We start from the raw sequence: 13,994 nt of genomic DNA, 5'->3' as shown, positions 1-13,994 counted from the left end.
GTAGGGCACCAGTGCCACACAGGAGGGGAGCCATGAAGTCTTTTTGTTGTTGTTACTATTTTTTACCTTTTAAATTAAAAAACAAAAACAAAAACATAGCTAGATGTGGTAGCAGAGGCCTGTAATCTCAGCACTCCAAGGGAGGCTGAGGCAGGAGGATCACTGAGAATTTGAAGCCAGCCTGGGCTACATAGTGAGACCCTATCTCAAAAAAAAAAAAAAAAAAAAAGAAAGAAAGAAAAGAAAACTTAAAAGTCTTACATGATAAGGACAAATAAAAGTGTCTTTTCACTTCTATTGGGTGATCATTTAACACAACAAAAACTATTTCTCATGAAGAACTGTTTTCTGCTGAACCGCCTCACACCATTATTCACTAAGACAGCTGAGACCCAAGGACTTCAATGATCCTGTTTCATTATTTGCTGACCAAGAACAAAAGTTATAACTGAAACAGAATGAAAGAATTAATTTGTGATCCTTCCATAGGACCGTATCTTTGGGGATTAGGATTTGCAAGTCTCATTAGAACGCAGAAATTTCAGGTGCCGATCCCAAGTGAGTATGATGAAGTTGCTTCTTTGCTTCACGCGTCACGGCTTCTGTGGCACGGAAGAGTGTCTTGCCCCGACATGCAGAACACAATCTGGTTTTAAATCAAAGTGGTTGGGAGTCCTTCCTCTACAGTCCTACCCTGCTGGGAAATTCTTTTTCTTATCTCCTTAAACCATGATGTTAGACTTCATATTTTGTTTCTAGAGTACTCACTGGATAATTTTAACCACCTACTAATATTAGTCACATCAAAAGTGAAAACCTCTTCTCTTTTCTTTTTTTGCAGTACCAGGGATTGAACTCGGGACCCTGTGTTTGCCAGGCCAGCATTTATTCTACTGAGCTATTTCCCGGGCCTGAAAACCTCTTTTTAAACAGCCTGATGTTGAAGACCAGACAGTTTCATGATTATCTGCTAGTGCCAGGCATGGTAGCACACTCAGGAGGCTGAGGCCGGAGGACCACCAGGAGTTTGAGGCCATAGTAAGACTGTCTCAAAATTCTATCCCCCTAACAAAACCAAATAAAACAGTTATCTCAGTGACTGTACTCTTGGTCACTTATCACACAGTAATGACCACAGAGACTCATATACATATTCTGCTAGCAGCTTCTACTGGTAATGGCTGGGACTGAAATACCCTGAACTGCCCTTCGGGGGCTGAACAACCCAAGGAGCTGGGCACAGCCTTGTACGGGCCCAGCAGGGAGCCCTGTCAGACACAACTGTGCTGGAGGGGTGGCTCTCCAAAGAGTTGCAGGTTAGGAGTAGTATGAATTGGTTTTGGCTTTTGTTTATGTTTATTTCATTTTGTTTGTATGTTTGCTTTGTTATTTTAAGATAGGGTCTCACTATGTAGTTCAGGCTGGCCTCGAACTCTCGGTGATTGTCCTGCCTCAGTCTCCTGAGGGCTAGAATGACAGGTGTGTGACACCATGCCTGGCTCTTTAATAAGATTTCCGAAACTTGTTGTGATGGTGAACACGTGTTTGGGGCACAACCCACAGCGGCATTCCTTTTGGATATGGAGTAAAAGCCCAGTGCCTGGGTATTGGGGCAGGCAGGTGCAGACATGAAATCCAACCTCACAGCTTGCATGTAGCATGAGCTGCTACGACGGTTGGCCCACTTCACCACCCATGCTGGCCAGCGGTGACGTCCACTGCATTGCAATAGGATATGTGACCTGCTCCATGGACAGGTAGGTCGTATGATTGTTTTTATCAGGGGCTGCGGCAGCTGTGAGCAGTCAGAAATCCAGACCAGAGACTTTTATTTCATTTTGTTTTTGTTGTTTGACCAGGGGTCTCACCATGGTGCCCAGGCTGGCCTCAGATTCGAAGTCTGCCTGTCTCAGCCTCCCTAGTACCTAACATGACAGGCATGTACCATGTCTGGCCAAGAACTTCAGCTGGGTGTGGTAGCACAGGCCTGTAAACCCATCACTCAGGAGGCTAAGGCAGAAGGGTCACTGCAAATCTGAGCCCAGCTTAGGTGATACAGCAAGACCCTGTCTCAAAACAAACAAACAAACAAACAATTCAGGGCTTCAGTGCTTTCCACAAAGAGAAAATGAAGTCTTAGGCATTTCTCCAAGCACCTCCAGTGTCCATTGCTCTTCTGTCTTTACATAGATGCGGATTTCTGCTTGGTGTCATCTCCTCTCCGTCCATAGACCCTCAGAAGGTACCTGGGCTGCAGGTCTCCCCGCCTTTGTGAGTCTGGGAAAGTTTCTACTCGGGCTTCTCATTGGAGAGATAGTTTGGCTGCGTTTGGAATGTACATCGGCCATTGCGTTCCACACTTTAATTTTTTTCAGTTTCTATTTTTTGTGAGCACCCGTGTGCAGTGCAGAAGGCCTGCCTTCCTCGTGGAGAGCCCGTGGCTCACAGGGCACAGCGGCACCCTCTTCCCCCCCCTCCATCGCTTGATGCCCTTCCCATTTGAGAAAGATCCATTTCCCTACTTCCTGTTTGCTATCTTTTCTTTTGCTCTTTATTTAGACTTTGAGTGTCTCATATAAGAAAAGCTATTTGGATTTTAACCCTGTGCGTTGACTTAGTTCATTTTAAAAGGTCTCAAGATGCACCCATCTTCCTACAAATGGCTCTGGTTTATCCTTTTTTTTTTTTTTTGGCAGAACCAGGGATTGAACTCAGGCCCTTACGCTTGCCAGGCAAGCGCTTATTCTACTAAGCTATCTCCCCAGCCCCCTGGTTTATCTTTCTTTATGGCAGAGTAGTAAGCACACCATAATGTGCAGACACCACAGGTCCTTTATCCATCCGTCAGTCAGTGAACATACGGCCACTTCCAAGGCTGAGCTGTTATGAGCTGTGCTCTCTAAACGTGAGTGCACATGGCTCACTGCAATTTGTTGTCTTTAAATCGCTTGAGACAATACCTAGAAGAGGAATAGCCAGGTCAAATGGAATTTCTAATTTTAGTTTTTTGAGGACTTTCCATACCGATCTCCAGAGTGGTTGTACTAGTACACATCCCCACCAGCAAGGTAGAAGGACTCCTTCCCTCACCCCCAGCCGCGGCAGCCGTGCTGGCATTGGCTGTTATCTGACTTCTTGATGGTAGCCATTCTTTCTGAAGCAAGATGGAATCTCGTGTTGTTTTAATTTGCATTTCTCTGAAGGTCAGAAATGTTGGCATTTTGTATGTATCCATTGGTTGGTTGCACTTCTATGAAGTGTCTATTCATTTCAGTTGTCCATTTTTCTGATTGGGTCTTTTGTCTTGGGGGGGGGCTAAGTTTTTGAGATCGTTATATATTCTAGATGTTAGTCCTCTATCTGAGGAGCAGCTGGCAACATTTTTCTTTCTGCAGATTGTCTCTTTGGTCTGCTGGTTGTTTCCTTTGCAGTAAAAAAGCTTTTGGATTGGGTTTCATCTCACTTTTTGGTTCTTGGTGCTATATCTTGTGAAAGCAGGGTTCAGTTTAGAAAACTTTCCACACTTTAGGGCACTGCTCAGCTGTTTCCTGGGTGGTTTTCCACAGTGGGTGCTGACAGCCATTGTCGTTTTTGCTCCTCTGGGCATAAGTAGCCTTCCTGTAGGATGACTTCTGCTTATCTTCTTATCAGTGGCTTTATATCTCTTGATTATTATATGCCTGGACAACATTTTCTTTATGATTCTAGTGCTTGGGGCTCACTGAGCGTTTTGAACATGAATAGCTTTTACCAAACATGGGAAGATGTTGCCTGCTCCGCCTTTGTGTGTTTTCCGTCTCTCTTTCACTCCTGTGGTGTGATTCCATGTCCATGGGTGCTGGGCTCCCCATCAGCCCCACTCCAACTCTCTTTCACTGAGTTTCATTTATTTTAAAATATATTATTTTGGTTTATTGAGATAAGGTTTCACTATGAAGCCAAGGCTGGCCTCAGACTCACAGCCTCAATCCTCCCGCCTCAGCCTTCAGAGTGTTAGGATTGCAGTGTGCCCTAAGCCTGGTTTTGGTTCACTTTTTGTTAGTTTTTATGGCTCTAAGTTCACACATTTCTTTTTCTTTTTCTTTTTCTTTTTCTTTTTCTTTCTTTCTTTCTTTCTTTCTTTTTTTTTTTGTCTTGTTCTTGTTCTTCCCCTTCCCCTTGTTTCTTCTTCCTCTTCTTTCTTCCTCCTCTTCTACTTCCTCTTCCTCCTCTTTCTCTTTTTTCTTCCTCTTCCTCTTCCTTCTCCTTCTCCTTCTCCTTCTCCTTCTCCTTCTCCTTCTCCTTCTCCTTCTCCTTCTCCTTCTCCTTCTCCTTCTCCTTCTCCTTCTCCTTCTCCTTCTCCTTCTTCTCCTTCTCCTTCTCCTTCTCCTTCTCCTTCTTCTTCCAGATTCTTCTTCCAGATTCCTCGTCCAGATTCTTCTTCCTTCGTCTTCTGGTGCTGGGGATCAAACCCAAGGCTTTGCAGTGCAAGGTAAGAGCTCTACCACTGATGCACATGCCCAGCCCCTGATTTTTCTTCTATACCATCTGAACTGCCATTAGTTTGACCCTTAGTATTTTTCATCTCATAACAGAAGTTTTAATCTATAGGAATTCAGTTAGTTTTGCCTCTTAAGGAATATGCCAGCCACACCTGTATCTTGCCTAGCCTTTCCTCTGGAGCTGAGCACAGGCGAGAGATGACCCCTTTCTCAGCATCTTTCTCTCCTTAGTTGGTTCTAGGTAGGTGGTTTAACTCCTCTCCACAGGTCAGACTTTCCCCCTTCTTTTCTGAGAATTCTGATTGACCAGCATCCTGCATTTCATAGTGCTGAGCACTGGATGTTTTTGTATTCCTACAATCACTCTTGAGCACAATTGTTCTGGGACTCACTAAGCTTGTTGGGTGCAGTCTTATCTTTCTAATATTTTAAAAAATGTATTCTTGAGATCTGGGCATGGTGGCAAATGTCCATAGTCCCAGCTACTTGAGAGGCTGAGGCTTGGGAGGATCACAATTTTGTGAGACCCTGCCTCAAAATAAATTACATGGGCTGAAGATGTAGTTCAGTGAGAAGACCCTGGGTTCAAACCCCAGCGCCAAAACAGTAAAATGAAAAAAAAAAAAAAAAAAAAATTGCATTCTTGTGATTTATACCACGGTGTTTCCACTTCTGTTTTACTTTTCCTTCTTAGTGACAGCTCACCGTGCCCACGTGTGTGAGCCACAGAGTGACAGCTGGATGTGCAGGACAGGCGATGACCTAAGCAGGGAGATCGGCAACCTTATCTGGTTGCTTCCTGCCTGGAGCCTTGAGATTTACTCTCTCATGGTTTGTTTTGAAGCGTTGCTAGGTGGGATCTGCGCAGATTGTCTGACTTCTTCCCCTCGCGTTTGGGTAATGTTCCTCCTGACAGCTCTATCCAAATTCCCGGCCTTAGGTTTCCCTCTGGCTGTGCAATTGGTGGTGGTGGTGGGGGGGGGGGGGTGTCCTTCCACTCACGCGCAGTCGGGGCGCCTGAAAGTCTAGCGCGCCCCCTGCTGGACACTCTCGGCCTCTGCATAGCTCTGTCTTCTGGACTCTGCCTGGGTCCATCTGCCAGGGCTACCACTGCCCTCCCTCTGGAGGCGCCGGCTGCAGGCTGGGCAAGGGCAGGGCTTCCCTTGAGGCTTCCTATCCCCCAGAGCGCACTGCCCTTCACTGGAGGTCATGCCTAGAGATGCTGATTTCACCCACCTAAGGTCTCAGGGCATGCACCATGACCTCACTTATTAATCACTTGGCATACTCAGCACAGAGCACCGTGTCCCTTGTGAGCCCCAGGCAGGCCATTGGACACTTCCACCTCTGCCTGCCTGTGTGGCTGGTGCTGTGTGGGGCGGGACTGAGGGCTAGGCTGAACCAGCCTTAGGAAGAGTGGGAGGCTGAGATGGAGAGATGGGTGCAGTGAGAAGCATGTGTCTCAGCCACTTGTGAGTCTCACACAGATGACGCACAGGTCGCTGTCAGACAGGAGCAAGCAGGTGGGGGGAGAGTGCTCCCAGGTATCCTGGGAAACCTCTGTGGTGCAGCTTTTCTTCTGAGAGGAGAAACAAGCAGGCCTGACCCACTGCGGGGGTGGTCCACAAGGGCAGCAGGTGCAGGGCAGAGGGACAGCAGCTCGGCTTAACCCCAGCCATGGCCTCAGCCCTGGCCCCAGCCCTGGATGCCTGTGGAGCCCTCCCATAGCCTTGGGGAGTACACAGAGGGCGCCTGGAGGCCCAGGGCAGTTGTTTGTGACATGGAGGGACAGGTGTCCTTTCGGGCCACTGTGTGAGGGAGGGAGGGTGCTGGCTGCTTAGGGTCTGAACCATGAGCCCAGGGAAATGGGAGGGTGGCAATGTCTGCACTTTGCAAGCCACTGAGTATGGTGCAGGCGCAGGCAGGAATCCAGCTCTGAGGACATTGGGCTGAACTGCTGGGCTGGGCTAGGCACCTGGCTGACCAGGCTGCTGGCTGAGTTAAACCTGGGGAAGTGTGGCTTGGGCAGCAAAAGGTGGAAGACCAAGTCAAGACTGTGACAGCGACCACCGAGGGAGGGGTGCGCTCATTCTGAAGCCTCTGGGACAACAGGAAGTACGGAAGCTGAGGGAAGTAGCCTCCCGGGTCACCAGTGTGGCATGGCTGGATTCTGGGACTCCTTCTCATCCTCCACAGCACTGCCCTCAGATGTGTATCTAACTCAGAGAGACGCAATGAGCTGGGACTGCTGTGGGAAGGGGGCCACCAGTGCTGAGGACACAGACAAGGAAGGCGGCCTGGGCAGGATGGGCCCTGGGGTCCCCTGTGTGCATAAGCAGACAGGGACAGCTGGCCCCTGCCCAGGCTGCAGTTCTGGGATGCATGACGACACCAGTAAGCCAGGTTTCCTGCTCACCCCATGTGCCACAGGACCCGGTTGCTCCCATGTGTGGGACTGGCTTGAGCAAGACTCTCTTCATGTGTCCTCACTGCCCACAGCTGGGGTGCAGTGGGTCACGGGGGCCCATTCTGTGTTCCCCAAGCCAGCACTGGCTGATAGTGTCAGATGCAGACAGAAGCAGCAGCAGCCGCCACCTTCCTGCTGTGTGATGAGCAGCTCCGACTCTCAGAGGAGGACTTCGGGATGCAGATCTGTGAAGATGGGACAGCCAGGTATCCCCTAACTTGCAAAGGAACCCCCAAACTCCCAAGGAATGGGAGACAGTTTGATCAAGCAGTGACCACTCCACACCTCAGGCCGGGAAGGGCTCCTCTTTGGCCTCTTTTTGTGTCCAGTCCTCAATTGATCTAAGTAACACAGAAAAGAACACAGAAGGCTTGGTTGCCCTCTACGTGGTCCCCAGGAAAGCTCCACACCTCAGTGTCTCAGGGACCATTTCAGCTGATCCAGACCTTTCCCAGGAGTGAGACTGGGAGACCTGGGGCAGACTGCCACCAACAACAGGAACTGGAAGCATTCTTTGGCTCCAGGGGTAAGGGAAAAACACAAGGAGCCCCCTTCAACTTAAAGACTTATTACAGGACAAGGCTCACTGCAAAAACCACAGGATCAGTGTGCTTAAAGCAATAGGGAGGTCGCAAGGGGTATTTGTGAGGGCAATGTGTCTTTTGCTGCAATAAAAATTTCAATTTAAACCTTTGCTGTATTTTTAATCACCCTTTGTTAATCACATGCTTGTGGCAATTTCTGCCAAATGAAAGCTTATGTCTGTTCTCACCCACTCTATTCACCCAATGTGGCGCCTATGTGACTTCCGGCTCCTCCCAAAGTCAAAATGACCAGAAAAGGAAAATGGTATAAGTCCATTCAGGACATCACGGCAGCCAGGACAGTGCAGCTAAAGACACTCAGGAAAGAGGACTTCAGAGCTGCTGCAGGAAGTGGCAAGGACAGTGGGAGAAGTGTATGGGAAGTGAAGGGCAGGACTCTGAGGGGATTCGTGGCAATGTGTCTTTTACTGTAATAAGATTTCAAAATTTAAGACTTCACCAAATTCATCCATCATGACTCCAAGCGCACCATACCAAGGGGCAGGTTGAACATAGACTAGCAATTGAAAACCACAGGTCACAGCACCTTTTATTACCGTTATACAACCCATGTGACAGGAAGTACAGCTTGAACGCTGTTCAAGACCCCACAGGAAATCACAGACACTGCCCAAAGCCGGAAGCCAGGTGCTTCGGCCCCTGGGCATGGATCGGGGAGATGCAGAAGGTACATGGGCCCTGCCTCCAGCGGAGTCCCCAGAGCGGCTTTATACTGTCACGGAGGGAGTCTGGCACACAGCATTTCCCTGAGACAACACTCCATCCGCCAGAGCCAGCCCAGGGACCCTGAGTGCCCTGGCCTGCAGCTGTCCCCACGCTGCCTGCAGATGCCATAGTCACACACATGTGACCATGGCCCCACCATCCCCAGGTGGACAAAAACCTCGCAGTTTACCAATTTATAATAACCGAGGCGGCCTCACAGCACGCCCTGGCCACACAGCTAAATCTAATTCCCTCCTTTAGGAATCCATCCTTTCATCTTGGATCGAGCCTTGGACATGGACTTGGATGGTAGAGTGGCTGGGCCACCCTCTGTCCAGGCCTCTTCCATTAGGAGAGTGACCCTGGCCACCAGAGCACAGTGGACCATGTACAGAACCGCATACCACTGATGACTGAGGGCTGAGGAGTACCTTGTTCTTTGCTGTCCAGTTTCTTGTATGCAAACCATAGCACCTGCTGCAAGACAACCTAGCCTGCCTTGGAGGGAATCCCAGTAAGACCGTCCACATCCACAGGACCTTGGAGAACTCGGCTCCTGCAGTGTGCACATAAGCAGACAGGGATAGCACATGGGCCTCACAACCTAAATTAGGATCTCTGAAAGCACTGGATGCGGCCTTACTCTAGGCACAAAATGACTTCTTTAAAAAAAATAAAACCACCCCAGAAAGCCTGTTTCAGAGGAAAAAGGAAAAACAGACACATGCTAGCAAGATCTCTCAGCCAGGCCTATGCCTCCCAGCTTCCTCTCTAGGTCCTTTGCCTTAAAACTTTGGCAGATGCTAAAAGAAACCTTCACTGATTCTGCAAAAATATCCCGGAGCCCTGGGTCACCTGCTGATTCCATGGTTGCCTGGACTACTTAGGTCTGGAAAGTGGAGACAGTATGTTAGAAATCACCCCTAGCCTGAGCTGGTTTGTGAAAGTAGGATGTTGAAAGCAGCTCATTATATACATAAATAACATAAAAATAATTATAAATTAAAAAGTCAAATGGCCACGCACTGAGTTCCACAGGGATGGGAGATGGAGCGTGCAGTCACAGAGACGGGTCCCCACATGGCTTCTGCAGCCAAGGCCCCTGCATGGGAGCACGGACCCCCATGCTTTGGAAAGCATGTGCTACACACAGTTCCAGCCCCATCCTCAATAGCTTGTCATGTGGAGTGAAGTACGGAGAAAGTTACATTTGGCGCCATACCAACTCCCTCTCACTGCACCATCAGCTGGCTCACCCACTGCTCATTTTATTTTGAGACACAGTCTCATTATGTAGCCTAGGCTGGCCTTCAACTCACAGCAGTCGTCCTGCCTCAGCTTCCCCAGTGTGTGTACCGCTGCAAACACTCCCGTCTCTGTTGCCCATTCACTGACTTCTTCTGGGCCCCAGATAACAGAAGGCTGGGGACAAAGAGTGACCAAGGACAAATAAAGCAAGTGTTTCCTTACTTTTTGGATAGTGTGAAAGATGGACCAGGACAATCCAAACACACTTCCTTCTGCCTTGGTGTCCAGTGCTTCTGGCTATGGTCGCATGATACACACGTGCGTGTCCCTGCCATCCCCCCGCCCTCCGGAGGCATTTAGGGTTTCTGCTGCTGAGCTACCCTGGCCGCTTCCAGACTGCAGGAAACTGTTCTGTGCATTTCTAAAACTTTGCTTCTCCCCTGGCAAGAGCTGAACTTGTTGACACTCTTAAAGGAAGCTGGTCTTCAAACACATCCACCTTTGGAGATAGGGTCCACATGGAAAGAAAACGCACATTTCCTCCCTGTCCTTAGCTCGGGGCTGCAGCTGAGCTCCAGCCACAATAAATACACTCTGCAGCGGAGAACCTGAGACAGCTCTGCAGGGTCGGAGGGAGCACCAGGCTCAGCCTCAGCCGTGGCCCGGCCAACAGCTGCAGACTCCAGTGAGGCCCCGACCTACAGTGCAAACGACTCCATCACATTCATATCAAGTTAAACACACACACACTGGCCACAACAGGGGCTTGAGCACATGTTGAAATACAGTAAAAAAGAAAAGGAAAAAGCTACTAAACATCAGCTGATAAACACCCAAGATGCCTTTCACATCTGAGACGGTGGCTTCCTGGGGCCCCTGGCCCAGGCCAAGCCTGAAGGCCCCACTCACGCACTGTCACAGCGCATCTCACCCATGGCCCTGGCCTACAGGCATCAGACAAACCAGATCCAACTTACACTCTGGAAAAGAGGACCGAAGTCCCCTTAGTTTGTCTGTTGATGCTAAAAATCCCCAACGAGAACTGTCCACTGTGGTGCTGCCATGTGGACGCCACGTGGGTTTTAAAAAATAACTGAGCTCTAAAGAAAACAGAACAAGATACCTGGGTTCCTCCTGGCAGAGCACCCACCTCCTGCTTCTCTCCCTTCATCTGGCCCCCAGCTTAGCATCAGACACATGGCCCTGGGGGGCCAGCTGTGGCCCTGGACCGCTGCACCTTCTTGGTAATATGAACCAGGCATCAAGTTCCGAACTCCTGCCTGCCAGGGCGGCTACACCAGCTCCACTGAGCCGGTGTGAAGATGGCTCTGCAAAGCTGGTCGACCTTCCCTATGATGGAGTGTTTTGGTATTCAGCAAACAAGCCCGAGCGCCCCTGGGACCCTTGGGGCCATCGCAGCGGCTCAGTAGCTGTACATCTGCGGCTGCTCTGCTTGTGCCTGTGGTGGTGCAGGCTGCTGTGGGGGTGCCGGGGGCTGCGGTGGGGGTAGCACGTCCGTCTGGGGCACGGCCCGCCACGTGAGTGGGTGCTGCTCACCCAGCTGGTTCCCCAGGGGTGTGATAGAGTTAACCAGCGTGGTCAGGTTGATGAAATGGGCCACAGACTGTGGATTTGAGGCCTCAGGCTGGGGGTGGATCTGGACCTCACTGGGCCGGTTGTGCAACATGGCAGAGCCACTGACGGTGTCAAAGGTCACAGTTAGGATGGAGTTGTCCAGCTGGAGCTGGCGTTCAGGAGCAGTGAGGTGCCCCACAGCCACTGGCTGCAGGTTGGTAAACTGAGTCCCGGCCGCAGTAGTGATCGGTGTCATGGTGATGTTGGTCAGACCAACAGAGCTGGATGGAGCAGTCACATTGGGGTCCCCCAGAGTCACAACCACCTGGAAGAGACATGACAACACTGAATTGGTTCTGCTGGTGCTGCAGTGCACCTGGGCAGAGCAGGAGAAGTAAGCATCTGCCGGGGAAAGAGGAAACAGAGTCAACTCTGCCCTGGAAAAAACTAAGCTAGAAATAAGACTCCTGAAAAAAAAAAAAAAAGAAAGAAAAGAAATAAGACTCCTGGAAGCAGTGGCACAGAGTGGAGAATCGAACCAATCTCTTTGGCTAGAAAGACAAGAAAGCCATGCATGAGGAAGGTGGGAAGCAGATTCTCTGTTCTGCACCCTGCCCTGAGCTCTGGGCGGATGGGGAAGGGACACACTAACTCCATGGCTAGCCATCTCTGCCCACCAGAGCCAACACAGGAGCAGCACTCCAGCTCATGCCGGGTGACACAGGGCAGGTAAGCAAGGCCTTCTGCAGGCAACATCGCCATCTGCAAGGACAAGAAGCGCACAGCGCTCAACAGTCCGGGGAAAACTCAAGAGCCTGAAAACTGGAAGTGACAGGTTGAGCACAAAGTAGGATTCTGCTAATAGAAGTGGGCTTCGAGGGCGCATCCCAGGCTTCACCTGGCACCCTGCCTGCGGGTCCCTGCAGATAGACAGCTCTGACTGTCCCTAGCTGACCACAAATGCAAGGGCTGCCCTTCTGTAGTAAAGGGACATGCTTTGCAGGAAACTGCCTGAAAAGTCCCAAACTGCAAACAACTCCAATCCCCAGTGGGGAGATGTCCTCCATTCACATGCTAGGGTATCATGTTGCTATTAACAATAGCAATGTGGGACTTCCTGGCTGGAATGCAGTAAGGCTTATATGAAAATTGGAACCCAAGTGCTGATTTCTGCCATGCAGAGCATATACATCCACCAGGTGTGTAGCGTCTTACGTACAAGGACTCACACCTGCTGTGTACCTGCTCTCCCACCTGCTGTGTACCTGCTTTGCACAAACCTGCTGAATGCTCTGCACAGCAGAGGTGGTCTCGTCACCCACACTGCTCGTGAACTCTGGCTCCTTTTCCGAGTACTCGCTGAAGGTGGCATCCTCCGGCACAGGTGCACCAACATCCTCCTCGGGCTTCTGCTTCCGCTTGTGGCTGCGCTTGGCAGCTTTCAAGTGTTTCCCTTCTGCCAGCTCCTCCTGCTCCAGGCTCAGCTCAGGCTGCGGGGAGATTGGTTTCAGCCAGCAGCCAGCTCACCCAGCTGCATGTGGTGCTCAAACATCTTAAAAATCAGTTTGTTTTTTTTCTTTATTGGTGGTACTGGTGATTGAATCCAGAGCCTTCACACTGAACTACAGTCCTAATTTTTTCAAAATTTTGAGACAGGCTCTCACATCACTCATTGCTCAGGCTGGGCTTGATCCTGTGATTCTTCCTGCCTCAGCCTCCCAGAGCTCTGGCATAAAAACTAGTTTTTTAAAGCCACTGGGAAAAAGGAAATGTTTCTGTTCTGGGGAGCTCAGACCCAAGAAGATGCTTTCAAGTACAGGTTTTCTTTCTCCAAGGCTGAAACTAATTTATTTAGAAAACAATTTTGGATTTCAATTTTTTTTTATGCATTTGGTACAGGGTCTCACTATGCAGCTCAGGCTCCTAGTGTTCCTCCTGTTTTCAGCCTCCCCAGAGCTGGGATTACAGATGTGCACCACCATGACTGGGCAGGCTCAGTGCACCCAGGGGTGGGGCTGGCATGGCATGTGGTGCCAGGGATCCAACCCTGGTCCCTTTGCTTGCCTAAACAGGCGCTTAGTCTGCTGAGCTATCTTGCCAGGCCAGACTTCAATGGTTTGACCACAAAAACTATAGCGCTGTCTCTGAGACAGCAAAGTGGGGCCTCTGGAACACGTCCACCTACACTTTCTTCCAAGTGTCCAGCACAAGATGTGCATGGCCAAGTCCTCCAACCCAGGTGAGCATGGAGCTAGGCTTGTGGGGCTGCATGGAGGCCAGGGCAGGTGACACCAAGACCCCCTGTCTGTCACCCCATCATCTCCCACTCCCCGTGCCACCCTCACAGCTTGTCCTACCTGGGGATGTGGATGCGGGCTAGGGAGTGGTCAGGGTGAATGCCCTTCCCACCCCTGCAGAAAGCTTGGGGTTTCATGGCTGGGCCTGGACATCCACACTTCTGCTCCCGGGGCCCAGCCACCCTGGTAGCCATCAAGGGCTCCCTTCTCAATACACAGGTGCAAACTGATCTCTGATCCTGAGAGCAAAGCATGTACTCTTTGTAATAAAAAAAGATGCTTTGCAGAGGAGAAGGGGACTGAGGTAGGGTGGGAAGGAGGGGAAGATGGGGCAGGAGAATGAATGCCAGCTCCCCACAAGGAACCTGGTCATTCTGCACTGCAGGCCTGGGCTGATAAAAACCACAAATGTTATAAAGGCACTGGCTACCCAATGCTTTGTTTTTTTTTTATTTATTTATTTATTATTTGAGAGAGAGAGAGAGAGCGAGAGAGAGAGAGAGAGAGAGAGAGAGAGAGAGAGAGAGAGAGAGAGAGAGAGAGTGTGGCCCGCTCAGCCCACCAGGGGGCGGGGCCGGCATGTGGTGCTGGGGGATTGAACCGCGGTCCCTGATGC

General features: G+C 50.2%; 1 protein-coding gene across 1 annotated transcript in view; it reads right to left on the bottom strand.

The window, feature by feature from the left end:
• Window positions 1-8,056: 8,056 nt before the first annotated feature.
• The window catches only part of Prdm15 (PR/SET domain 15), a 49,833-nt gene continuing 43,895 nt past the window's right edge, over window positions 8,057-13,994 (bottom strand). Inside the window, exons 23-24 of the mRNA XM_023716096.1 lie at window positions 12,362-12,571; window positions 8,057-11,406 (exon numbers count right to left, since the gene is read on the bottom strand). Coding sequence (XP_023571864.1) covers window positions 10,930-11,406; window positions 12,362-12,571 — 687 coding nt within the window. The 3' untranslated portion in view covers window positions 8,057-10,929. The remainder of the gene's footprint in view (window positions 11,407-12,361; window positions 12,572-13,994) is intronic.

The sequence above is a fragment of the Octodon degus genome, unplaced genomic scaffold (genome assembly GCF_000260255.1).
Source record: "Octodon degus isolate 3935 unplaced genomic scaffold, OctDeg1.0 scaffold00045, whole genome shotgun sequence".
NCBI lineage: Eukaryota > Metazoa > Chordata > Mammalia > Rodentia > Octodontidae > Octodon > Octodon degus.
Note: the sequence above shows the minus strand (reverse complement) of the source record. Positions and strands in the feature narration are given on the sequence as shown.